General features: G+C 43.1%; 7 protein-coding genes across 7 annotated transcripts in view; 3 read left to right on the forward strand and 4 right to left on the reverse strand.

Annotated features, from left to right (window-relative positions):
• Positions 1 to 1,284, forward strand: part of PAAG_12202 (hypothetical protein) — a gene marked incomplete at both ends in the record, with an annotated part of 2,496 nt that extends 1,212 nt beyond the window's left edge. The window contains 2 exons of the mRNA XM_015847721.1: positions 77 to 1,126; positions 1,204 to 1,284. Of these exons, the coding sequence (XP_015702633.1) occupies positions 77 to 1,126; positions 1,204 to 1,284 (1,131 nt within the window). The remainder of the gene's footprint in view (positions 1 to 76; positions 1,127 to 1,203) is intronic.
• A 637-nt stretch (positions 1,285 to 1,921) lies between these two features.
• PAAG_06318 (hypothetical protein) lies at positions 1,922 to 2,941 on the reverse strand (the record flags this gene model as incomplete). Its single annotated transcript, XM_002791533.1, has 1 exon — positions 1,922 to 2,941. The coding sequence occupies one exon, from the start codon at positions 2,939 to 2,941 to the stop codon at positions 1,922 to 1,924; it is 1,020 nt and encodes a 339-aa protein (XP_002791579.1).
• Positions 2,942 to 3,178: 237 nt separating this feature from the next.
• Positions 3,179 to 5,559, forward strand: PAAG_06319 (hypothetical protein; the record flags this gene model as incomplete). The annotated part of the gene is made up of 3 exons (XM_015845860.1): positions 3,179 to 3,185; positions 3,253 to 4,394; positions 4,429 to 5,559. 3 exons carry the CDS (start codon positions 3,179 to 3,181, stop codon positions 5,557 to 5,559), a joined length of 2,280 nt encoding a protein of 759 aa, XP_015700086.1.
• Positions 5,560 to 7,021: 1,462 nt separating this feature from the next.
• On the reverse strand, positions 7,022 to 8,332 carry PAAG_06320 (60S ribosomal protein L13; the record flags this gene model as incomplete). The annotated part of the gene is made up of 5 exons (XM_002791535.2): positions 7,022 to 7,432; positions 7,674 to 7,832; positions 8,027 to 8,073; positions 8,174 to 8,207; positions 8,330 to 8,332. The coding sequence occupies 5 exons, from the start codon at positions 8,330 to 8,332 to the stop codon at positions 7,022 to 7,024; spliced, it is 654 nt and encodes a 217-aa protein (XP_002791581.1).
• An 890-nt stretch (positions 8,333 to 9,222) lies between these two features.
• Positions 9,223 to 10,779, reverse strand: PAAG_06321 (hypothetical protein; the record flags this gene model as incomplete). Its single annotated transcript, XM_002791536.2, has 1 exon — positions 9,223 to 10,779. The coding sequence occupies one exon, from the start codon at positions 10,777 to 10,779 to the stop codon at positions 9,223 to 9,225; it is 1,557 nt and encodes a 518-aa protein (XP_002791582.2).
• Positions 10,780 to 11,975: 1,196 nt separating this feature from the next.
• Positions 11,976 to 15,014, forward strand: PAAG_06322 (conserved leucine-rich repeat protein; the record flags this gene model as incomplete). The annotated part of the gene is made up of 1 exon (XM_002791537.2): positions 11,976 to 15,014. One exon carries the CDS (start codon positions 11,976 to 11,978, stop codon positions 15,012 to 15,014), a length of 3,039 nt encoding a protein of 1,012 aa, XP_002791583.1.
• A 649-nt stretch (positions 15,015 to 15,663) lies between these two features.
• On the reverse strand, positions 15,664 to 16,908 carry PAAG_06323 (hypothetical protein; the record flags this gene model as incomplete). Its single annotated transcript, XM_002791538.1, has 1 exon — positions 15,664 to 16,908. One exon carries the CDS (start codon positions 16,906 to 16,908, stop codon positions 15,664 to 15,666), a length of 1,245 nt encoding a protein of 414 aa, XP_002791584.1.
• Between the last annotated feature and the right edge of the window lie 10,043 nt (positions 16,909 to 26,951).

Consider the following 26,951-nt stretch of genomic DNA (forward strand, 5'->3'; position numbering starts at 1 on the left):
CATAAGCAACTGCCTTGTTTCGTATTGCAAAACGAGCGCTTTCAGAATTTAAGGATAATTGGCGGTTTTTTCGAAGGAGGTGCATCCACCCTTGGCCGATGTACGACATATCTTCTTCGCGATTCTTTTTCCAGAAGAGGTTCAATACTCGCACAACTGCGGGTTGAGGATTAACCCAAGCGCTCTCAAGCATCTCTGCCTTTCCAGTTGTTCTTTCAGGGAGGTCCCCTCCCCAACAGTAAACTTTTTGAAACCCTGCGATCGTGGCCTTGAGGAACCCGAAGGCCAATTGCAGGTATGTGCCTGCGTCATGCTCGGCAATCTAGCCCGGGAAGATGCCATATGTATATCGATGGTTCAAGATTTCAAAATTCACGTACCTCTGATATCAATTCTCAATGGCAATACCATAGGCGCTGTTCTGCACCCCGTCCTAGGGTTCCTGAAGAACCTCGCCATCGCTGGCCATAACAAAGAGCACCTTGGATCAGCAGGAATTATCAAAGCAGTATCTCGCCTCTGGGCATTCGAGAGCGTTCCCCAAGTCCAATTCTCAGCAGCCTGTCTCACACGCCAAGTGATTGTCTCCTCATTCTATAACATCTCCCGCCTGATGGAACCCCTCTCCGCTGACCATGATTCCCCCACAAATTCCCGCACTTATCTCTCTCTGCTCCTTTCCCTTTTTCAAAAAACCGACTCCACCCCCATCAAGATTGAAATCGGCCGCACGATCTGCGCGATATGTCGCTCCATAAGCCAACGGCGGCAGCAAAACGGAACTGACTTGGCCGTCGAAGTTTCGATCGTTTCCGAACGGCTGTATAAACTGCACGAGGATGTTGCGCTTCCTATTGGAGCAATGGTAGCGCAGACTGAGTGGCCTGTTGTGCAGAGTGAGGGGTGGTTTGCGCTTGCTCTGATGGCATCTACGCAATTAGGTTCACTGGCCGTTGTCAAAAGCTTGCAGAGTATGAAAGTTTTCCAACTGGTTATCGACACAGTTAAAGCGGTTATATCTGAGGTGTCGATTGGGGAGTCGGTGCAGGAGAAGACGGAGCGGTTGAAGAAGTCAAAGGATCGGGACAATGCTATCATCCTTGTGAATGGATTGTTGAAGAACAATGTAAGTTTTGGATTATTGATTTCATTTTTAATTTTTGTTTCGTAAACTGATTGAGCTCGGAGCTAATCATTCAGTAGCCAATAACTCTCCCTAACGCAAGAAGGGAAATGCTTGAGGATCTCATGCGTGATGTTGCAGGGACTTATCAGGCGAGCTAGATTAAATACGAGCGACAATAGTGCAACCATTCCCCCCGCATTTTCCTGCTGATCAATTCATTTTATCCAAAGTACACACTGTGTACTGATGGTCCTTTTTCACTTGCTATTTCTCATTTTCTTCGTCCTGTTGTCTATTTCTCATTTCCCCTTGATCTGCTAATGATGCCATAAGTGCGATTATATGGAGTGATATCATTATGATGCTTGAACCTATATCCTTTGTTCTTCTTGGTATATTGGGCGTATGTCAATGGTTTGACAGAGGAAGCAGAGCGTTGCTTGGGTGTTTTGTATTTTGCTGATAGTCCCTGAACACTTTCTAATATATGAGCTGAGAAATATTTGCATTGGTATATCACGCATCTCTCCTGGTTTTTCCCATGTGTACCTTAAACGAGCGATGGCACAAAGTGTGATTTAAGGCTAGATTAGACTGTTATGCATAACAAACTTTGCCCCCTTTTGACTTGGGGGGAGAATATCGTGGCGAACATTTGAGTGAACGATGCAATGACTAATATATCAAGTGGTCATGTAAAGGATATGTCTCTATGTATAGTTATGTCCAAAATATAAATCAAGTATTATATGTGCAAAGAAAAGGACTCGCACCACGCCCTGTGCTAAAAGCCATTTATGTAGGCTTCCCCTCCTTCCCCTCCTTCCCTTCCTTCATCAATTTCTGCTTCTCTTTCAACCTCTTCTCCAACTTCATGAACTCCCTAATCCCCACCGGAATCCCAGTAAACAAATCATCGGCATCCTCGCCTGCAATACCTACACTCCAATTCGCCTCCGACCCACCCCCATCATCATCCATACTCAGGCTAGCACTCTCCACCTCCTTTCTCGGCTTAAACCGCATCTCCCCAGCTACAACGGATTCTCCACGCACAGCTCCCTTCTTGCCCTTCCCCTTCCCCTTCCCCTTCCCTTTACCCTTCCCCTTCCTCTTCGTTGCATTCTCTCCCCTCCTCTTCGCCTCCCGTACCCTCTCTGCCCACGACTCAACCTCATCTCTATAATCGTCCCAGACACAATGTACACAGCCGCTCATGCAGCAGTTATCAGGCTCCCGGGGGCGGGGAGGAATAGGTACGCCATTTACAGTATGCCAGGTAGATTCCGGGGTGTGGGTATCGGAATTGTAGCGGCTAGAGTAGCCCGGTCCTGCAAGACGGGTGCCGAAGACTATGCTCATTCTTTCGGCCGGGGTAGGTTCGGGCGCGGGGGCGGGCGCAGGTGTGGGCGCGGAATGTTGAGATTGCGTGTTTGAAGGAGGAGATTGTTGCGATTGTAGATGGACTTCCCGCTGTGACTGTGAGACCTTTTCTTGTAGTAGAAGGGGCCGAGCGTGGTGGGCGGGATGTGAGGGGTGGGCCGCGGAGAGGATATCTAGGTAGTAGCCATGCAGGAGGTGTGCCTGGAGAGGCTGCCCAGGCGTATTTGTGTTTGCTTCATACTCCTGATTCCTCTGGGCATGAACCGCGGTTTGTTCATTCAGCGTTGCTTTTGAGTGCAACTGTCGGCGCGGAGTTCTTCGTGATTTCCATGTACTTGAAGGGGAATAGATTATAGCGCCATGAAGGCAGCGAGCACATACAGTGGCCTTTTGCTGGAAAAGTTGTCTGAGTATGAGGGACAGCTGCTCCATTGATGGAAGCTGAGTAATTGTAAAGAACAAACGAATATATGAAAGAATAAATAAATGAAAGAATTTCTACGATGTTGGATTATTTTTCAGCCAGGAAGTGACCTGTTTAACTATATTGGTTATTATGTCATCGTGCAAACAGTGCAAACAGCGATTGACAAATCCCGGCGAATTGCTGATCGATAACAACAACAACCGACGACTTTGATTATGCTTCATACATCATCCAATACAGACATGGTGGGTCTAGCATACAACATCTTTCCAGTTTTCAATTTCCCGCTGGCCGTTGGCCGCTGACATACCTCTAGCGGTAGCAACAAAACCTCCTCATCCCTTCACCCCTCCCAACTCCACACCGCATGCAGACGCGTCCGCCTTCATGCTCGATTCGCCTGCGAAGCGGCGCAGGTCCAATTCCTCCAGCGCAATCGCAGTCAACGCGTCAAACACTGCCCAACAGCCTCAAACCAATGGCAATGATCTAAAACCACCGCAGCGACCAAGTCGTGCATCCTTCCAGTCGCCAACCAGAGCCAGCCTCGCCCGCTCACACCCCGATGTTCTCTCCCGAGTCATGAGTCGTTCGCCTGCAAAAACCGCGCAACTAAGGCCAGTAAGTCGCGGCAGGGAGAAGGATACTGGTGTTGGTGGAGGCACAGAAGATGGGTGGCTTGGAATTCGTGCAAATAGACCGCCGTCGTTTCTTTCTACCTCTGCGATTGCGACATCGACTGCGACAGCGACTATTGTGGCAGACCTCCCTATTCGCCAGCCAAGTATAAATCCTTCTTTGTCGCCGCGTCATAGATCGAGTGTTCCAGTGCCTCCTGTGGCGAAGCCACTCAGTAAACCCTCTCAACTATCCCGGGTGTCGATCTCTCCAGAGCCCTGGGCACAATTTTCCGCGCTACGACCCAGCACTCGAGCTGGTGATAACCTGAACAAAGAGTCGGGGCTTGTAAAAGAAGCATCGGAGGACATAGTTTCCAGAGGAAGACGTACTCGATCTTCATCGTCGCCGGGGCAATTGAATGGCGAACCCGAATTGCCGCCTACGCCCACCGAGTTGGGTTTAGAGAGGTTGCCTAATCGCCCGAGAGGGTTATTGAGCAGCAGTAGTCCGAGTTACCGGCAAGAGAAGAAGAGGGAACGAAGGCTGAGAGATGGAGCGAAAAAGCCTAGCCCTCTCAGACCTCGAGATACAGTACCTGCCGGGGATGATGGTGGTAATGGCGATGGCAATGGCAATGGCGTTAGATCACCGAACACCTTATTTCCTGAGGAAGAGGTCCCAGATGAGCTGGGGGAAAAGCAGAAGCTGCGCGATGCGCTTGCCGCGCAGCTCGCTAGGTTGAAAGGGGATATCGCAAAGATAGAGTATGAATCGCAACGATATAAGATACCAGATGATTATCCTGCGCCAGATGAGGAAATCTATCAGGAATCTAATGTAAGTGACAGTGATACTCCCTTTAGGTGTCCAGAAACGTATAGCTGACAACTTATTCGAAAGCGAACTTCTAACAACCTCAAACCCTTCATGCGCACCCCCACTTCCACCGCCTCCCTGCCCGCCTCCACTTTCGTCTGTCCTTTCGTCCCTTCTACCTTTCTCCTCCGGTCGATTCATCCCCTCAATTGAACTAGCTGCTCCTCCTCCATCCCCTCCACCAAATAACCCTTTTGCTCTCCAGCAACCAGTAGATCTAACACCATACCTCACCCTCTTCGCCCCCCTTTCCCTCACCGCGACTACCGCTACGACATCCTCCGCCCGGAATCTATCAACCTCGACGCAAGAAACTCACTCATCTTCGCCCTTAATTACCCAAACACACCACTTCACTCTATCCGCCCCCTCTCCATTTCCTGCCCATCTCTTCCAAATCCCCATATCCCTTCAAACAAACCCAGCAACACAAACTGTTATCTCAATATCCACTCCAACAGAGCTGCAATCCACAGATCCCAAACAAACTGGCATAATCAGTAGTGGTCCTAATATCCCCGCACCCCTTTCCTCATGGTTAACTACCCGCCTATCAAGCCCTCTTTTGCAACGGGATATTTCTGGCCTCTGCTGGGGTGTATCCCGATACTGGGAAGCCGATATATCCCGCGCGAAGATCTGGGTGCAACTTGAGGAACTACGTGATCGTATATCAACACAGAAATCACCCTCCTCTCAACAAGCCAAATATAGCAAATCAAAATCCTATTCCGCCCACACACTCCTCCCACATCTCGGGCGCACTTCCTTCCTATTCTCTACCATCCCACAAAAACCACAAAACTCAATACACCCCTCAACGCCAACAGCACAACTACTAGTAATATGTCCGCTTACATTGGATTTATGGACGAGTGAGCCACAACTAGAGCCGGATATCAGCGTTTCTGTGCCTAAGTCATCATCGGCATCGTCGTCTATGGCCTCGAAGAAGGTGGAGAAAGAGGCGAAGAGAGTTTTTGCGAGTTTTATGAAGAGTGGGGGTGAGAGTGGGAATAGAAAGAGAAAAGGGGGGCATGAATATGCGGCTGAAATTGATGGCGATGCAGAATTGCTTGTTAGGGCTGTAGAGGGGGTTGTTTGGGTTGTTTTTGGAGTTGTGTAGGTTTTGCATGAGAAGGGTTAGGGCTTAAAGGATTAGGGTTGTATATGAAATGTTGTATAAGGTGGTGTCTTGCTGTTGTTGTTCTATGCATGAGTGCTTCTTGTAGCGTGGTGATTTTAAATACGCATTTTTTAAATTTATGGTTTTCGTAACGAGCGGGAGTTTTTTAATGCACCTGCCAATATGGGACGGCAAGTGTATGTCAGATATTCCTTGACACATCGTGATTTTAAACGATGAGGATGAGGATCGAGGAATCTTTCTTATGTTAGATACTCAATGCGTTCTATCGAGATTCTCAGTTTCGAAATATCGATATACCCCATGCTGAGGATCTGGTTAAACTGGTTCCATAAAGAATCGCATATTATACGTGTGAAGAAGTCTTTTTCTCTTCAGTTCTTCTCTCTCTCCAGTCCCAAGGAAATGGCTGATATAACGAAGGATTCAGTTTCAAGAGGAAATGTAGCTGTATAGTGATTGCCATATCTTGTTTCCACTTCTTAATTCTTTGATTGATCCACGCAGGAAGTTCATGCTTAGAATGGGAAAGCAATTAAAGGCAATATGAACTACGGATAGATAGCATGAATGCCATGCGCGGATCACTATAGGGATCCAACAGCGGTATCAGTTCATATGTTGACAGGAGATATTACCAGGGTCCGGTGTATTCTTGTATGATAATCTCCGGTTTTCTCCAATCGTATAGCTTCTATATTTTCATTTCTTTTAAACTCCTTCAATTTTAGGGTTCAGGTCGCGCAGCCCAATCATGCCTGATGGCCGTCCAAAATTGGCGGTGGAATAGAGCCTGTTAACATTCTACGTTCCACAGATAGCATTGAAGAGCCAAGGGAAGAGAAAACACACGAATAGTGAGAAAGTGCGGGAGGGAGAGATAGCAAGAAAGGATGTCAAGGACAATCCATCGTATCATTAAAAAGAGAAAAAAAAAAGAAAAAAGAGGTTTAAAAAAAATTCATGTCACGGTATTTTGTTGTATATTCCCCGGACCCAGCTTTAACAGACCACATGCAACAAAATTTCTTTGGTTTCCTCTTTTCCATTTTTTTTTTTTTTTGCCCCTTTTTTGTATATCACCCAAGCATTATTCGACGAACCCAAGCAATCCGCTCAGTCATGAGAAGTAGCACTAAAACAGGAGAGGAAACCAGCAGGAAAACAAAAGAGCAGAGGGAGAATATAAGGTAGAAAAACTCAGAAAGCAGATGATTGGCCATGGTTTTCTTCGCTTTCTTTGCCGGTTTTCCACACGCACAAAAGGAGAGAGGGAGGAGCGATGGGACCTTAGGGGGAGAAAAAACAACTGGCGGCGTTTATATTCGTTTCCTGTTTCGTCGTGTTCGTTTTCTTCTTTAAACGAAAGAAAAGGAAAGTGAAAAGAGAAGCTTTGATTTCCGTTTCTTAAAAAAATAAGTTTTCAATATTTTTCTGCCCTCTATTTCTTTGTCGCAGCAGCCTCATCAGCCTTAGCCTTAGCCCTCTTCTCTCTTACGCCCACTAGCCTAGCCTCACTCCGTGCGTCTCTGAGTCGCCGATATGCAGCAGCCTCACCGGCTGGGAGGTCGTTCTTGCTGATTTCCGAGATGGCCTCAGCACGGCTGATGTTGCTGATTGGGAGAAGGGACTCGATGCTCTTGGAGAAGCTATCCTGGGCAGCCTTGATTTCGTCTGCGGACGAGTCGAGCTTCTTATGTTGACCGGCACGACGGGGGAAGAGGATCAGGCGAGCCTTGTACTCCTTTAGGCGGGCGACGTTGGCAGTGAGGGATTCAGTGGAGGCATTGACGCGTCGGTGGTCAACGGCAATGCCAATGGTCTGTGCCAGGTTGCGAGGAATTCCGGCTTCCTGTGTTTTGGTTTTTTTTTGTTAGTGTGAGTTTTTGTGGTTATTTCATATATTTGGTCTATACAATCCAGCTCGTGTTCAGGATGTCTTCGACTTCCATCAGTCCGCAAAGGAGCCAATGTCTCAAGTGAGTATGAAGCAACTAGCCCCAATGCGAAAAGGAAGGGAAAAAACAACTGTCCGAGTACCCTAATCTCCACTCTCTTACTCATAAAAGAATAGAACAAAAGGAACCCCATACCTTCAGCTCTTGAAGTGTGAAGCCACGGCCAGCTCTGACACGACGGTTGTACTTAACAGTGGGGCATCGCACGATGGGTCTGAGCTTGTCGACTGGGCGGGGAGCGACGGCAGCAGCCTTCACGAGACGAGTCTCCCGGCGACGGTGCTTACGACCGGGCTATAAAATCGGACGTAACTTGTCAGTTTTGATCGTTCATGAAATTCCATCCTCAGGCCGGTTTGCTCTCATTTTCTCCGATTTTTTTCTCTCTCTTTTAATCTTCTTCAATGCTCAAACTCTGTGAAATTTGGTCTGTAGACGGATGGATGGGTGGCTTGGGGTATTTATCTTTTTTTATAGTATTCTCTTACCTGATCGAAGTGTACCCGAACGCGGCGAGCCCAGTCCTTGTGGAAATCTGCACAGAGTAAAAAAAAAAGGTCAGAAAAATTTCCCCCTCTTTTATTTCCCAAATGAAACGTATTATCGTGAATAAATCGTATAACAGACAAACTTACGGTTTTTCGGGATGGTCTGGTTATGCTTGATCGCCTATATTATCCACCGAACAACATCAACACGGTCAGTCTTTGTCTCTATTTCTTCATCTCAGATCCTCCCAATTGGATCATAAACAGGATGCGAATTTAGAGAGGAGACAGAAGGACACGTACCATGGTGACAGATGGAGACCAAGATGTCGAGGCCGGGGTGGGTTGGAGGTCGTTGCCGTTGGGCGCAGTTCGGGATGAAGTTGAGATCTTTCAGTGCGAGTTGTATTTTTTGGTGTGGTTGGTCCGGCAGAGCCGCATTGGCTCGCTTAGCAAGCAGGCTTGGAAGTTAGCCCTAAAGTTTGCCCAATCGGGTAACGACCAATAACATCGAGATTTCGTAAAATATTCAACAGCTCAATAAGGGATTAAATAAGGAACACGGATTATAGAGACTACAAGGCTGAAAGCGGGGATTATTTGAGATGTTCATAATGACTGTTCATGAGCTTGTTGTGGTGTGCAAGATACCTTACAGACACAGCGAAAATAGTGGTGGCGATGGTAGTTATGGATGGTAGAAACTTCTTTCATACATTTATTGCACTAACGGCATTAATATACTACTAACTATCAACTGCCGCCTACATACATTTACTCGCATGCCTCTTCCATGTACAGTACGGAGTATAGTCTTCACTATTAACATCATCACCAACCGGCTCCAGTAAACCCCAACAAACCCGACAGGAAGTTGGGAAGTAGAAGACAGGAAACTAAACACAAAGAAAACGCAGCCCTTATCTCCAAAAAATAAATTAAAGACCAGGACGGAATCACTTCCTTAAGTCCATAAAGCACATCACAAAGACATAGAAAATAAAATCCTTCATCAAGTCATAATAAATAATAATAATCACACACCACATCAACCCACAGAATCCAAAGGAAAGAAACGACAAGGACAGAGGAGACTCATATCAAACCAGAGCAAAAGAAAAGAAAATCGCAATCAAAAGAGAAAAGAGACAAGACAAAGTCACAAAGGAAATAAATCGTGAAAAAAAAGGGAGAAATCAAGACTGAATGCCCAACCCCAACACCTCTCCAACCTTCAGTTTCTTCGCCGCAATCTCCTTATCATTCCCATAACTACCACTCTTCCGTTTTTTAAAATTATCGCTTCCCCCCGCCCGATCAACACCTGGCTTCTTAACCTGCCCAAACAACTTACTTTGAAGAATAGAGCTGGACTTGGAAAGATTTGAAGACGTTATACTCGTGGGATTCTGCTGCTCCTGGCTGCTGCTACCACCAGCGACCGGGTAGCGACGGAGCATGCTGGTGGCCAACGAGCTGGCCTGGGAGGCGGGGATGTCCTCATCAGTAACTGCTTCCTCATCTTGTTCGGAGGCGGATATTGTGCTGTCCCGAGAACGGCGATCGTGCTCTTCACGGTGTGAGAGGGAGACGGAATGATTGTGGTGACGAGCGTCTGGAGTGCGCTTGTTGATGGGGGTGAAGAAAAGCCCTTGGGGTTCAACGACGCGGGAACGCTGCGGGGTTACTGGTAATGAAGATAGAGAGTGGGTTCCACGGGAATGGCCCTGGCCCTGGTGCTTGTAGGAGCGGTTACGTGCTGGAGTTGAATGCACGCTAACATTCTCACCATGTAGAACTTGACCTGCCGCGAGCAGTGTGGCAATCGGATCCTGGCTCCCAACTGTACTGGCATGGCTGCGGGCACTGTCAGGGTATCGGGTCGTTGACGATGTCGCCTTTCTTTGCGGGGTTAGAAATTCGGCCTGGGGACTGGATGCTAATGAACCGTGGTCCAGCATGAGTGTGAAGTGCTCCCGATTTTCTCGGATACGTTTTTTAAGACGACTGTTTTCTTCACAAAGCAGCTCGTTTTTGTCGGTTTCTTCCTCGATGACCCTTTTGGCTCGACGCAGCCGACGTTCGAGTGTGATGATCACATCCTCGAGCTCCCGGATTCGCTTCAATGTAGCGTCTGACGGTGGGGTTTTGGGAGACAGCTCAGGCGACTTCTCTACGCTGAGACCGCGTCGATGGCGATATTCTACGCTCTGTAAAATCTCGACTTCCCTCCTTGCGAGTTGCTGTTCTACCTCTGCTCGCTTGACCGCTTCGCTACTAGTGAGTGACAAGAGGCTATGTTGGAGTTTGAAATGAGCAGCTGACATGCGGAATTCCTGTGCGAAAATAAGGAGATCTTTTGCGACTTTACGTAGCTGCGCTTCATCTGCATTGTCGATATCCCTCGATGAAGGGAGATCATCTGAAGCTCCGTATGCAACACATAGCGTTTGGTCAATTGTATCTGGTGGTGATGCGAGGAAGGGATTAGAATCTGAGCGGGAACGGCGGAAGGGAGTGGCCACATTGGCGACATGTTGCGATGATGGAGGAGGTGTCATGTCGGAGGAAACGGACTTCCGAAGAGGTGACCGCAATTTATCGGGAATGGAGGGAATTTGGTCGATTGCTGGCCGATCCGGAGAGGCAGATAGGGAAGTTTTGGAAAGAATCGGGGTGCTGGGGATTCTGATATCTGCGGGGGATCCCAATGAGCTCTGGGAGGAGCGCTCTTCAGCGCTTTTGGGCTTCATGACCTGAATCAGCCCCACGGGGAGAAGAGAGGAGGAGTATAAATATGTGTGAGTTGGATTGATCAGAATTTTGGATAAAAAATTTCGGGAAGATCCGCCGTGTACAGGTGGTAAATATTAAAGCAGTACTGGTATGTGACGATGATAGAGAGCCACGTCACAGTCGCAACGACAGTAGTATGACGGGCTTTAGCAACTCGGAGAGGAACAAGGTAGCCCGATGTTCAGGTCTCTGCTTCCAGCGGACTCGAAACCAAGGAAACGGAAAAAACTGTGGAACAAGATGCCCAATCAATGACGATGTGTTTAAGAGTCAGGGTATATTTAGATAATTGATAGATGAATCACCACGTAAGTGGCTATAACCTGAAGTGGAAGACTCCTTGAGAAAACAAGGTTGGATTAAGGAGATGGGGCAGGCGAAGTGACAGGATTATCTCGATGGTTGTGGAAGCAACGGATGCAGCGACCCACTTAACGTGAAGCAACAGGTGAGACAACGTCGACGACCACAACTGGAGACGGGAGCAGCACTACGACTAGGAGAGTGGAAAAAAGCCGGATGTAGATATATAACCATCAAGAGATTTGGATATTGACAAAAGAACGACTGTCGGAGGTTTTGAGATTGGCTTGGAATTGAGCCGCGAGTCAATAATAACGGGTCCCAAAGCGGAAAAGTGAGGAGGCTGGGGGTCTTGGCAACCACGGGCCACGTGTAGATCACGTGACTTGGATGTCGGATGGGGCTTAGCGTTGGGTTGCCGAACCTTATTACGGACGCTAACCCCCAAATGGCTAGCGGAGAGCCTCTCTGGAAAAACAGTTGATCCCGCTCTCAGGCATTGTCCTAATAGGGGAAAGTCCAAACAAAAGCTTCAAACCTCAAGGGATGAACCTCAGGGATGAATCTCAGGGAGATGAGGATGTTCCATGAACAACCTCAGCTCTTTGAACACTCTTGCTACAAAGACATCTCAGTTTCAGGACGAGTAGAAAAAGAGTTGGAGAGCAGACTGCTTGTTGGACCTAGTGGACCTGGTGGACCTCTTACCTTTTGAATATCTTCAATTAATCAACTACTCCCACCTCTATTAGCTATGCTTCTCGTCTTTAGCTATAGTTCACCATCAATCAACCTGTAGATACTTGACTTATCCATCCCTGGTTTACACACGCTTACATATTCCCAAACTATGGACCAGAGTTATTCCACTCCAAAGCGCCCCAGTGGCATTCCACGGCCTATGTCCAGACTCCCGCTGCCAACCCATTCAACTACCAAATCCGTCAGACCATCCCCATCTCACGAACGACTGCAGGCCGATCCCGGATTAAACATAGAGCGATTGCGAAGACCATCACAAGAACTCTTTAAGAAGCCTCCTCTTCCTTCCCCCGCAAAGTCTCGAGGAAGCCTGTATGACCATGACCATGAAAGCAGAAGCGACCAAACCAGCATTTATTCTCCAACAGACAAGCCATCCAGGCCATCACTCTCCGATCGAACTATCGAAACTATAGCTCAAATTCCCACATCTCCCTCCCCTAGCAAGAAGAGATCTACCTTTTTTGCGCCAGAAAGCCCCATGACACATTTCTCGTGCCCAGCTTCTACTATAAACAACTGCCATTCGCGACCGTCCTCACGTCAAGATCAAATGTCTGGACCTGTCCTCCAAAACCCCTCTGCTGTACGGACCGTATCCGCCCCGCGGACACCTTCTAGCACCTCCAATTTGACCCAACCAGTCCTCAAGAGAGCGGTTTCATTGATTAAAGATTCTCCAAGTCGGCCCTCATCAAACGGTACAAGTATTGAGCCAAACCAAAATAAGTCTTCCAAAAGAACATCTCTAGCATCAAAGAAAGAGCCAAAGGCAACAACGGCTACTCAACGGACTTCATTTTACGGAGGAGGCAAAAGCATGGCAATGAGGCATGCCAAAGGGCGGCTATCACTAGGTACCTCATTTGCGGACCAACCTAGCAATGAGGGAAGCGCTACCAAGGAACTTATTAAGCCATTTGTACCAAAACCTCGAAAGCCGTCTTCGACACTTTCCTCCAATGTCACCTCCCCCACGTCTTCCACATCAAAAATCTCATCGCGGGCTTCCGTGACCTCAGACAGTAATCCATCTGATTTAGCCACGCGGGAACTAGGTGCAAAAAAAGTAGCAAAATCTTCAAGTGCTTTGCGAGAAAGTATTGCTAAAGCGAAAGCTGCTAAGAAAGCTGCAAGAGAAAGCTCTGTTAAAAATGGTGTGGTTGACAACAATATGGATCCCGTTGACTTCGGCGATCCTTTTGCCCAGTGGTCCAAAACAGATCCCAATAAACGGGTGTTGAAGAACAGGACTAGTGCAGCAAGGACGTCTGGTCATTTAAATATCGCCGCCATGGGCTTGAGGACGATCCCGGATGAGGTAATGACAATGTATGACTTTGACCTGGAAAGCGAGGGCGAGTGGTATGAGAGCGTTGATCTTATAAAGTTTATTGCAGCGGACAATGAGTTCGAGTCGTTGCCGGACTTTCTGTTTCCTGACGTTGACTTCGATACTCTGGAGTTGAACGAGGATACTAAAGGTTGTCAATTTGGGGGACTGGAAATCCTCGATCTTCATGGCAACCTTCTTACTACTTTACCCAATGGATTGCGACGGTTACAGCGGTTGCGTTCCTTAAACCTTGCCCACAACCAACTAGACGCGGAAGCCCTCAACATCATTACAGAAATTGCGTCTCTAATTGACTTGAAATTAGCAAACAATAAACTTCAAGGCAGCCTGACACCCAGTATTTGTTCCCTTTGTAAACTTGAAGTCCTGGATCTTCGCGACAACGCCCTTACTGAACTTCCAGATACCCTAGCCAACCTCTCCTCACTGCGTGTTATTAACGTTGCTGAAAACCAACTAACCTCCCTCCCGTTTGAGGCTCTCACTGCACTACCACTCGTCGAGGTCAATGCCCAGAAGAATCGCCTCCAAGGCCATCTTCTTCCTTCAACAGTTACCCGTTTGAACACGTTACAAATTTTGAATGTAGCAGGAAACCGCTTGGAAGGCCTTTCTACTGCTGAACACTTAGAGCTACCTAACCTCCAGCAACTGTCAGTAGACGCAAATCGGATCAAGGTGTTGCCAAACATCTCTACTTGGAAATCCCTCTTTACTCTAACCGCCGAAGACAATGCCCTCTCTACCATACCAGACGGCCTTTTAGAACTGGAGAACATTAAAGTCGTCGATTTTACGGGTAACAATATAACAACGCTGGACGAGAAGATCTCCCTGATCGATAGTCTCATTTCCTTCCATATAGCAAACAACCCATTAGTGGAACGCAAACTCCTTACGATGGACACCGATGACCTGAAAAGAGAGCTGCGAAACCGCTGCGAGCCCGAAGTGCATGAAGCAGAGGAAGAAGATGGCTCAGTCCAGACAGAATTCACCCTAGCACCGGAAAGCCCTACTCCCCCAAGCGCCTGGCGCGTCAAGTCCGGAGGTGTCCTCGATCGCTCATCCACGGATATCTCCGACCTCGACCCAGCAGACATAGAGCCTCTCCTCGCCTCATCCACAGGAATTAAATGCCTCTACCTCCACCACAACCGCTTCCACAACCTGCCAACAGCAGGCCTCTCCCTAATCGCCCACACACTCACTGACCTCGACCTCTCCCACAATCCCCTCTCCTCCCCATCCTTCCTAACAGCCCCACTTACCCTCACAAGCCTGCAAAACCTCACGCTCAGCTCCACCGGGCTGACCAGCCTAGAACCGCTCCAAGCCCATCTCTCCGCTCCGCTCCTTACTCTCCTCGATGTCTCCAATAACCGCCTAACGGGACCCTTGCCTTTCATCCGGTACAGCTACCCGCAGCTAATCACCTTCCTCGTCTCCGATAATCAAATTGAGAGCTTGGACTTTGATGCCGTGCAGGGCTTGCAGGTGCTTGATGTGAGTAATAATAACATTTCTTCCCTGCCGCCGAGGTTGGGTCTTTTGGGCGGCACCGAGGGCTCCGGTACTGGATCAGGGTCTAGACCGGGTGGTAGGGGTGGAGCATGTTTGCGCAGGTTGGATGTGGCGGGGAATAGCTTCCGTGTCCCCCGTTGGCAGGTTGTGTCGAAAGGGACGGAGGCTGTGTTGGAGTGGTTGAAGAATAGGATTACACCGGAGGAGTTGAAGGAGTGGGAGGTTGATGAGGATGAAGTTGATTAAGTTGATTGATTGAGAGAGATGGTAGGTGTGCTGTTATTTCGAGGTAAGCGAGCGAGGGGAGGTAATGCACTGACCAAATCAAAACCACGTAACATCGTTCATCACCACTGCTCCATTTCGTGATTTTACTTACTTTGAAACTTCCGTGGACTTTCTTTTACTTCACTTAATCATTTATTTATTCAGGGGGTGCCTTTTCGTTTTCGTCTTCTTCCTCGAGTTAATCATGGTATGCTGCCCACAAGAGCTCTTGGTTTATAGGGTGGAGTGATTCTTTATTCTACCTCTGATATCGATTTTCTTTGAGCCTTTCCTTCTTTATCATTTTTTATTCATATTGGCAGCTAAGATATTCCCTTCTGGCTTTCTATTATTTCTTTCTTTTTTCTGTCTTTTTCTGTCTTTTTCTATTCGCTATTGCGATCCCAATAACTAGACATTTTCTTTAAATATTTGTGTGTGTAGAATAATAAACTGGAAATTAGATCATCAGATCATTAGAAGTATGATTATCATTGAAGATTGTCACCAAATATGGTGGGGTTGAACACATCATAACGATCCTTGCATCCACAGATGACATGAGCAAGTTTCAGTATTGATCCATTAACCAATTCTTTTCCTCTGTAGCAATAGCAGAAGAAGGTTTTCACCCTTTAACCGCCTCACCTCTAGATTTCGCAATCTCCTCAACAACCCTCGTCCATGTATCCACCCATTTCGGAAATTTATCGTCAGTTGTCGTATTCTGCATGTTTTCTTTCTCTCCACTCCCTTTCCCCTCCTCCTTGGCTAGCACACTGCTTCTGCCACTGGTGCTCAGCGGTGACCGGGCAATCTCCGCCGCCGCAATGGCGCATTTGCGTAGCTTCATCATATTCACGACTGCGTTGTCGATGTCATGGTCATACAAGGAGCCAGCCGCTTCGTCCACGAGGTTGGGCAACTCTCGCAAATGTTGGATGAGGCGATCGAGTTGGGAGATTTGCGGCGGTGATAATGGTGGTTCCCCTTGTTGTGCTAGGTCTTTAGATGTAGAAGAGGACGGAGATGTTTTCTTTTCAAGACGTTGGGATATTATAGCTGGGTATATCTGCGCAATGGGGTTGAGGAGGCGGAGAATATGCGACTTTTCGGACTGGAGGCTTGCAGTAATATCTTCATCATGGCTTTTATCAGTGGCCTCTCCTTTGCAGTGAGACGCATTCTCATCTTCCTTATTCCCCAATTCATCGGTTTCTTCATCATCCCAAAAAGCATCCTCATCATCGCCCCCATCTTGTTCGGGATTCCACTCCTCTAGCTCCCTAATCCCATCCCTCACCAGCTCAAGATACTGCTTCGCCTTCCTCGCTAAAAACTCCACAATTCCCTCCTCCGCAAACGACATCAGCTGGTCGCACGTCTTCCACACTCGTCCCGTCGACGCCATGACTTCCGCCTTCTGCTGCTCTGTCACTGTAACTGTCTCCCACATATCACCACCGACTCCCAAGGAAATCACTTTGACATGCCCTGCCAAACTCCTAAACTCCCTCAGCGCATCTTTAACCAACAATTTCGCCTCTGCATGAAATGCCTGTGTATATTCTGATGGTATCGTGAGGAGCGCAGCAGTGACAAGTGAGGGGAAGATGGACTCGTTCACCGTTGACAGGACGGAAACGATGGCGGAGGGAGTGAAAGGGGCATTTACAGCTAGGAGAGATAGCTTTGTTACTTGAGCTTTGAGGGCTGTGGCGGAGGTGGAAAGAAGAGGGAGGGGAGCGGGGTTTTTGTCTTTGTTGTCGCCGGGTTGTGATTTGGAGGGGGTAAGCGGGGATGAGAGACTGGCGCAGAATTGGTCGCTGAGAATGAGGGTTGTTTCGAGGAGGCTGGGGAGTGTTGGTGGCATCTTTTTTTATTTTATTTTATATTTTAATTTTTGGTTTCTACGGTTTATGATGAGAAGAGGTACGGGGAGGGGGTGAAGGGTCTGTAGAGTTTGATTGATTGATTATTTCATACACCGACCCAGCCGCCTCGAAGGCCACTATGCGGGAATAAGCTAGTCCTAATCCATCCAACACCTGCAAAACTTAAAGAAATCACTAATTACAAGATTTTGATTAAATTACTGCACAGGTGGTGGCAGCCACCTGTGTGATGTCTAAGAAGAATTGAGTGAATAGATATAAGGAAATAACATAAGAAAAGACAGTGAATAGATATAAGAAAATAACAAAAAAAAAAAAAAAAAAAAAAAAAACATATATTACACATTGATTATCAATTGAATTTTGCTTTGCAGTTGTCATATACTTACCTTGCCCACACACATTGCTGCAGCACGAGCTATTGAGTGCCTGAAAACAATTAAGAACTCATTACTTGACAGTTTGATCCTGTAAACTTTCAAATTACTCAAGAAGTTTAGTTTTAAGCATAAAATTGACAGCTTAAGCTGTCATATCTGAATCTGAGAGCATTTTCTGAAGATCTGTAGTTTTTCCCTTTACTCAAAGGTCCTTTCAGAGACTTATGGGCTTGGTACAGTTAAGCAGTACATATGTTACTGTCTGATTTCCTCTGCTGCATTCACATATTTCATTCTCAACTTCTAGAGCCTTTCTTCTACATAGGAAATAATGTAGTTTGATGTTATATATATGCAGCTGAGTTAGAATACTTGACAAAGATCAGATCAGCTTTGAGTGAAGTCTAAAGATATTCTTGTTGAGTTCTCTGGCTATTTAGAAGAGATCTCATTCTTATTTCTTATATTGTCAGATTTTCACTCAAGTCATCTTTATTTGAGTTCTTAGTCTAGTTTTAAGCAGCTTTAATAGTATCTGAGTGATTGCTGTTTACATCAATTGATTAGTGTTCATCTGAACATTCTGATTTCATGCATTTCTTGGTAGCCTTCAGTCTGTGATCTTCTTGATCATCATATCTGCTTGCTCATTCTCTAGTATACTCTCATGTGCTGATATTCATTTTATTTCAACTTGAATATTACTTCTCTGGAGCTGATTTCAGATTTCTACAATTTGTTCAAAAATTTATTAATCATTAGTTTGAGAATCATGAATTGTCTGAATTGCTGTCTGACTGTCTGAGAAAATAATAGCATCTTTGTTCAATGTTTGAGCTATGAACATAACTGTTTAAATTTCTTTGAGTTTAGTTAAATAGACTATTTCTCTGATTGCATTTCTCAAGTATATCTTTTCTGTGAAGTTAAGATTCTCAAGCACTGCTGAGACATCTATCTTGTTGTTTATGACACTTTTATCTGTATATACTATCAGCTTGTTTTGTGCTCTCAGTCCTTTCAGTCATCTTTTATTATGATTCTATAAGGGGTTCAATCTCTAGATTTGCTCTGACTGGCTGACTCAGCCTAGCCATTGTTTGCACGTGCGCACATGATCATGCTACGCGAGCTTGCTTAAGCTTGAGTTCTCATCTCATTCTTTTCTTCCCTTTCTCAAGCAATTCATCCTTGTTATATAGGAGGACTAGCCTCTAGTTCTTAGAGCTTAACCCTTTACATTACGAATTGCTTCACTCCTTTCATTGATAGGTCACTGGGAGCCTTAATTCTGTATCATGAAGCTCAGCAAACGTGCTGACATATAATAGGCTATTGAAAGCCTTAAATCTATAAGGGGTTGAACCTCTAGATTTGCTCTGGCTGGCTGACTCAGCCTAGCCATCGTTTGCATGTGCGCACGTGATCATGCTATGTGAGCTTGCTTAAGCTTGAGTTCTCATCTCATTCCTTTCTTCCCTTTCTCAAGCAATTCATCCTTGTTATATAGGAGGACTAGTCTCTAGTTCTTAGAGCTTAACTCTTTACATTACAAATTGATTCACTCCTTTCATTGATAGATCACTGGGAGTTTTAATTCTATATCATAAAGCTCAGCAAACATGCTGACATATGATAGGCTATTGAGAGTCTTAAATCCTGCATCATGAAGTTCAGTGATAGCACTGGTATATGAATAGACTGGGTTAGCAATTGTGCTAACAAACAAACAAGCAACATTGAAAATATCTAGCTGAATGAGATAAAGTAGCAGACTTGTACAACAAATGAATCAACATGAAGCAATGAGTAGGGACACCCTCAGCAGCTTTGAACAACAATGAATGATCTTTCTTCAACAGCAGAAACAGGTTCAGTGTGAGAACAGAGATTTAATAGCAGCTCAACAAGCTGAAATAGCTAATCTATGACAAGCTTTGAACACTTTGACATCAACTCTCTCTCAATTGAACTCACAATCATTCATTGCAGTCAGAAGACCAAAGATCAAGCTATCAGACTATGAGAAATATAATGATTCTAATCTGAAGCACTACTCTCAGTGAGAGCTAAAGCTTCAATCAAAACTTAAGATTGATAGGAAAGCTTTAGATAATAATGAGGAATGTGCTTGATATGTATACTTGAGACTGAAAGAAATGACAGCAGCTCAAGTTTACTCCTGAGTTGAGAATAATAAGAACAAGATCAACTTCATGATAGAGAGCTTACTGAAGCAGACATGCATGCTTTTTAGTGATTCTGCATGACAGAAAAAGACTATGCAAAAGCTCAACAATATACAACAGAGTAGAAGAGCTCTCTTTGACTTTCTGCCTGAATTTAATCAGCTACTGCTGGAAGCTGATAGTCATGAATGAGATGATCATGTTAAAAAGAGGTATTTAAAATCTGCTTTAAGCATGGAGCTGAGGGAAGGCATAGTGAGTGTAAGAGAACTGTCTCTCTACAAGAATTACTGCAAGAAGCTTAGATTAGTTGATCATCAACTCTCTGAGCTTAAGACTTTAAGACAGTGATCTAAACATTGCAAGAGCAGATCTTCTTCAGATCTTACAATGTCTAATTCACACTCTCTACTTCATCATGCTATTCTTGACCAATAAAACCAGCTTTAAGCTTCTGCTGATGATATGATGGATCACTCTCCTGGTGCTGTGATCTCAAGCACCCATCACATCAAATTGATAAATCAAACAGAGGTTAATCAACAAAGAGAGCAAGGTTTGTGCCTGAGATGCAGAGCTGAAGGCCATATGATTAAGAGCTGCTTATTCAAACCTCTCAGATGCCCTATCACCCTCATGATAGCTAAGGTGATCCCTAAGCTGGTACTGGACAATGACAATGTGGATATGAGCAAGAATTTGAGAAAAGAGTAGCTCCAACCAAAAGACACTGAAAGAAGTGAAATAAGAAACTTATAAGAAAGCAATGAAGAAGATTTAAATCTAAGATGATATTCAAACTCTTTACTATCAATGCTTTAGTAGATAATGCCTTTTCAACTAGAGCAATAATAGACAGTGAATATAATGTCTATGATCTTATTTCTCAATTCTACATTAACAAGCATAAGCTTCTGTGCATTGAAATTTCTCTTGTTAAAATAACTGGCTTTGAAGACTCCATGGGACTCTCCACAAGCATAGTGACTGGCATTTGAATTGATATAGGTGGTCACATAACTGAATGAGCCTTTCTCTACATGGTGAATGGGTTACATGGTCATGATATGTATCTAAATGACCTCTGGCTGGCCCAGCAAAAGACAACTGTGATCTCTTATCAAAGAATTGTGAGATTTGAAGAGAGTGGCATAGAGATAGAGTCTAGTTCAAATGCAAAAGCTGATGTGATTCCCATCTCTGCTGTAAGCTTCTCTAGAATTGTGAGCACTTGAGAGAAGTGAAACATTGAGATCTTCACTGTCAGTTTGACTGACATTCAAAAGACTCTAGAAGTGAAATCAAAGATTGACCTTAGAGAAAAGCTGCCTGAACATTATCATGAGTTTTTGAATATATTTGATAAGGAAGCCACCAGCACTCTACCCTCACTTTGTGGCCCAGGTAGAGATCATGGGATTGAACTGATTAAAAAGACTTATAGTAGTGTGGAACAATCCCCTTGGGGCCTGTTATATAATATGTCTTAAGAGAAACTACTGGCTTTGTGAAAGACTCTTACAGATTATCTAGATAAGAGTTTTATTAGAGTGAGCAACTCCTCTGCAGCCACTCTCATACTATTTGTGAAGAAGTCTGAGAGTGAGCTAAGATTCTGTGTGAACTATCAAGCTCTTAACAAAATCATCTGAAAGGATTGATATCCTCTATCATTAATTAGTGAGACTCTACAGTAAATTGGACAGGTTAAATGATTCACTAAACTGGACATTATTGCAGCTTTTCACAAGATTCAAATTACAGAAGGTGATGAGTGGATGACAGTCTTTAGAATCAGATATGAGCTATTTGAATAACTGATTACACTCTTTGATTTAGCCAATGCTCTGAGCACATTTCAAAATATATCAACTGGGCATTACATGAATATCTGAATGACTTCTGCTTGATCTATTTAGATGACATCTTGATATTTTTCTCAAGAAGCTTACAGAAGCATTGTGAGCATGTACAAAAAATGCTTATGTGTCTATGAGAAGCAGGCCTGCAGGCAGACATCAGAAAGAGTGAGTTCAAGATGAACAGCACAAAATATCTTGAATTCATCATTGAAGTAGGTAAGAATATACAAATGAATCTGAAGAAGATTAAAGCTGTTTTGAAATGGGTGACACCTACTACTCTTAAAGATGTACAAGAATTTTTAAGCTTTGTCAATTTCTATAGACAATTTATCAGGGATTTCTCAAAGATCATGATCTCACTGATGATTCTTACATGCAAAAATGTTTCTTTTTTGTGGACAAGCAAGACTGAAAAAGCTTTTAAGTGTTTAAAATCAATGTTTATCTCTGCTTCAATTCTGCTTCAATTCAACTCTGATCATGAGACTATATTGAAAATGAACTTCTCAGATTATATCTCAGAAGAAGTGCTGCTACAATATAATGAGCAGAGCATTCTATGCTCATGTGCCTTCTTCTCTTATAAGCATTCACCTGCAGAATACAACTATGAGATTCATGATAAGGAGTTATTAGTGATAATTGAGTATTTAAAGAAATGAGATGCTGAGCTACAAAGTGTAAAGAAAATCAAGATTCTCACAGATCATAAGAATCTAGAATACTTCATGACTACACACAGACTAAATGAAAAACAGCTATGTTGAATGGATATTCTCTATTGATTCAACTTCAGAATTGATTACCAGTCAGAGAAGTTGAATGCTGAACCAGACACTCTATCATGAAGAGAGTAGAACATGTCACAGAGTGCTGATGATGAGAGAATCAAGCAGAGGCAAGTTCAACTACTTAAGTTTAATATACTGGTACCTGAAATGAAATCAATAGTGGCTGCTGTCAGTGTGAAACCTGAGATGTCTCTTTAAGCTCAGTGAAATAAGATCTGTAAAAATGACAAGATTCTACAATGTCTGAAGCAAATTCTTTATGAGAAAAGATTCAGATTTTTTTCTGAACTCAGCATTAAGATCTCTGTCTCTGAGTGCTCTTTAAACAAGAACAGAGAGCTTCTCTTTCAAGATTGTAAGTGAATGCCAGACTTCAAACCTCTTCAAATCAGATTAGTATATAAGACTCATGACTCACCTCTTACCAGCCATCCCAGGTGAGAGCAAATGGCAAGAGTTCTAAGATGTGAGTTCTACTAATCAGACTATGCTACTGATATGAGAAGAATGATCAGGAACTGTCATCTTTGCAGATCAAACACTGCATGAAGAGATCAATGTCAGGAACTGCTTAAGCCTCTCCTCATTTTTGAACATATGTGGCAGGAGCTTTCTATGGACTTTATTGTGAACTTACCAAGCTCTAAAGAATACATGAACATCATAATTATAACAGACAGACTGATCAAGAGAGTTATATTAAAAGCAGTTAAGAAAACTGATGTAAAGACAGTGACTAGAGTGTTCCTTTGCAACATCATCCCTTGACATGACATCTCTAAAGTGATAGTATTAGATTGAGAATCAGCTTTCACAAGCATGTTTTGAACTTGAGTGTGTGAGAAATTAGACATTAAGAGATGACTCTTCACAGTCTATCATCTAGAGACTGACAGAGCTACAGAGTGAATGAATCAGACTTTGAAAATCTACCTATGCAAGTATGTTAGCTTTCAACAGAATGACTGATGTGAATGACTCTCTCTAGCAGAGCTGGTCATCAATAATAGAGATGCTGCCTTAATGAGTGTGAGCTCATTCTTTTTAACACATCTTTTTCACATCTCCTTCATTGATATAGCTGATGCACTCTCTATTGAAACATCATATAATCTCATTGAGTTTGCAGATGATTATATAAGGAAGGCCTATGAAGTGTTGAAGTGAACTCAAGTAAAAATGACAGATGCTCAGCAATCTCAAGAGAAATACACAAATAGATGAAGAGACTCAGCTTCAAGCTTTCAACCTGAAGAAAAGATCTGGTTGAGCTTAGAGAACATGAGAACTAATCATCTGTGCAAGAAGCTGGACATGAAATACAATCAATATACTGTGCTAGAAAAGATAGAATCTTATGCTTACTGACTGAATATCTTATCTGACATTCACAATGTCTTTAATGTAAAGCTTCTACATGCTGTGGTGACAGATTCTCTGCCTAGTCAGAGGCAAACTGACTGGCAGCCACCTGCTATAGAGATCCTGAAAGGACCTGAGTTTGAGATTGAGAAAATTCAGAGTGAACAAACTTATCAGAGAGAAAAGCAATATCTTATTAAATGAGTAGATTGGGCTGAGTCTACATAGAATGACACAAGTCTCTTATAAGAAGTGAAGGTCTTAAACACTTGGGAGGCCTCTCAGCAGGTAAAATTAGATGTAAAGAGGACTTTAAATAGTTGTAAAGGCCCACAACAAAGAGGGAGAAGGGGGGTATTATAAGAGGTTGATCCCTTAGATTTGCTCTGACTGACTGACTTAGCCTAGTCATCATTTGCATGTGTACACATGATCATGCTACATGAGCTTGCTTAAGCTTGAGTTCTCATCTCATTCTTTTCTTCCCTTTCTCAAGCAATTCATCCTTGTTATATAGGAGGACTAGTCTCTAATTCTTAAAGTTTAACTCTTTACAGACTCTTTCTTACTACTTCTCTATTCTCTATATATATCTCTGGTGAAAATCACCAGAGTGGAACTATATTCAGCTTTCTGATTTTCAGATTATCAATCTTTTCTCTGTCAAGAGTCTTTCAGCATCAGTGTTCATATTATTTCAAAGGTGTTCATTTTGTTGACAGAGATTCTCAGTCATTTCTGTAGCTCTGCCAGATTTTCTCTTTTTAAATTCTGTCTAAAATACTTTATTGTGAGGTTGTTCTGAGCTTTAGATATGTTTCAGCTGTAATTCTTTTCAAGTGCAGTTGCAGTGATGAAAGATAAGTCTCAATATTCAGTGCTGATTTAGAAACTATTTTAAATGCACTTGTGATGATCTTGACTGTTTTTCTTTGCATAATCTCAAGCCTGCTGAGTAGTACTGATCTGTAGTTGAGTGTATTTTCAGCTGATGCCTATCATATTGATGCTGTAAACATCATATATGATAAAATAACAATCTTGTAGATATTTCTCAGACTCTTATATTCTGTGCTTCAGATAGATTCTGTTAGACTGATTAGAGCTCTTAGAGTTTTGATTGTTCTGACTTTCACTTTCTCAATATGATTCTTTCATCTGAGCTGATTGTCAAGTATAAGTTCTAGTATCTGACAACATCAACTTAGTGTAATTATTTATCCTCTTATGATTATTGTATAGCTGTCATTGAGTTCTTTGAATCTATAGAATAAATGTATTAGACTGTATTTTGTTGAATTAAATTTTGAATCATGTGTTGTCTCTTATTTGTTACACTTTTCATGAATTCTTTCAAGTGTTCTGCAATTCTTTTCAGTTGAGCTGCTTGAGATCATAATATTCATGTTATCTATTTAGCTCATTTCTACTGTATTACTTTCTGAATTTTGACAGTCTTTCATCAGATCTGCATTGAAAAATAAATAGAGTATTGATGACATTGATGATCTCTATGAAATTTCTGATTGCATATTTCTTTTCTCTGAGCTGTTTTTTGAGAGCTTGATAGAGATTCTTCAATTTATCAAAAAGCTTTCTATCCATCTCACCACAGCAATTGAAATTCTTTGTTTTTGAAGATTGTGAAGAAGTCTTGAGTGTGAGACATAGTCAAAGACACTTGAAATATTCAAAGACAGTATAGATACTATTTTTAATATTTTCTGTCTCTTTTATGCTGTTTCTATCTTTTTCAGCAGTCAGTGCAAGGCATGTTCAGTTGAGACTTCTTTTCTATTACTCAGATGCATTTCTGAAAGAAGATCAATAGGATATTCTTTTGATAATGATCTTCTTCAGCAGTTTTCTTATTGTATTTAGCAAAGATAATGATTGATAGAATTTGATCTGAGTATAGTTCTCTTTCTTTAATTTTCTGAGCACTACTATTATAAATCTTTGAAAGTGATCTGAGCAGTATTTCTGTTTTATGCAGGCATTGAATAGAATTGTGAGAGGCTAAGTCAGCTCTTCTATCAGAATCTTTAAAATCAGATTTGATATTTCATCTGAGTCATGCTTTCTTTACAGTCATCTTTTGAATTATCTTCTGTATCTCACTAAGTGTGATTTCTGACCATTCAACTGATTCTGAGTATACTGTTCTAGCTATATCATTGAGATTAACAATGTCTAAGAGTAGAAAGAAGATTTTGCTGAGCAGATTATACTTTTTCTCTAGTTCAGATTCTAGAGAATCTTTTTCATATCTTAGAGATGAAGTGTAAGCAGCTCTGAACTCTTTGTTCTTAGCTCATTTGACCAGCTTCCAGAGGCCTTCTGTGAATTCTGTTGCTTGTTGAATTCTTTCTCTATAATTTCTCCTCAAGAGCTTCTGAATAAGTCTTTTTTTGTGATTTTTGACTCTTCTATAGTCTTCTCATGCTTTCTCTGACTGGGTTTCTTGATGAATACATCACAGTTATCTTGCTTTCATCTAAGCTTCCTTGATCTCAGGTGTCCAGTTTGATATTGATCATAAATTGATATGTAACTCTGGACAATGAGTTTTAATGACTGTTGTGATTGCTTTGACTATAGCTTTCAGATATTGATTGATCTTCTTCTTGCTTAGTGGCTTGCTTGCTCTTGACAGATTTTTTCTGACATTCTTCTTGAATTTCTTTTCTTTCAATCTGTGTCAAACTCTCTTCTTTCTTGACTCACTTTGAGCTGTTGACATGTTCAGAATAATTACCACTGATAAATGATCTGAGTCATAATTCAATTCTGATTTAGCTAGTCTACAGCATATCACTTTTTCTTAAATTCAGTGTGTTTTCAAAACCAGGTTCAGTGTGATTGATTCTCCTACTTTATAATAGATTCTTATCTCAACAGATATAAGCAGTTCTAGCTGATAGTCTGCTATTAGTTCAAGCATGACTTCAGCTCTTTCTGATATCTTTCTGACTCTGAATTCACCTCACAATGAGTGATGAAGATTGAAGTCTCTTAGTACTACATGCTCAGCTTCAGGTTCCTCCTCTAAAGCCTTTCAGAGATCTGATATTGCATTATTTCTTTCAAAGTATCCTTGTAATTGAGTTGTACATATTGTGTATGCATAGCACTTTTTCCTTATTCACTTGTAGTTTTAAGATCATAATATCTGTTGTATGATGTGTGTGTGTTCAACCTTCTTCTATTCTCTTATTTATAAGAAAGTATACCTAAATTTTCTCATTCTTCTGGTAAATCAGGTCAAATTGGTCCTTGATTGAGTAGTATATGATCTCTTGAAACTTGTTTCATTATAGTTTCTGAATAGCTATAATATTATATATTAATGCTACTTGATCAGCAAGCAGTGATGCCATGACTTGATCTCAAGACTTGTTGACATTATATTGAAGTATTGATAGAGTTGTATT

This window comes from Paracoccidioides lutzii (genome assembly GCF_000150705.2).
Source record: "Paracoccidioides lutzii Pb01 unplaced genomic scaffold supercont2.18, whole genome shotgun sequence".
Taxonomy (NCBI): domain Eukaryota; kingdom Fungi; phylum Ascomycota; class Eurotiomycetes; order Onygenales; family Ajellomycetaceae; genus Paracoccidioides; species Paracoccidioides lutzii.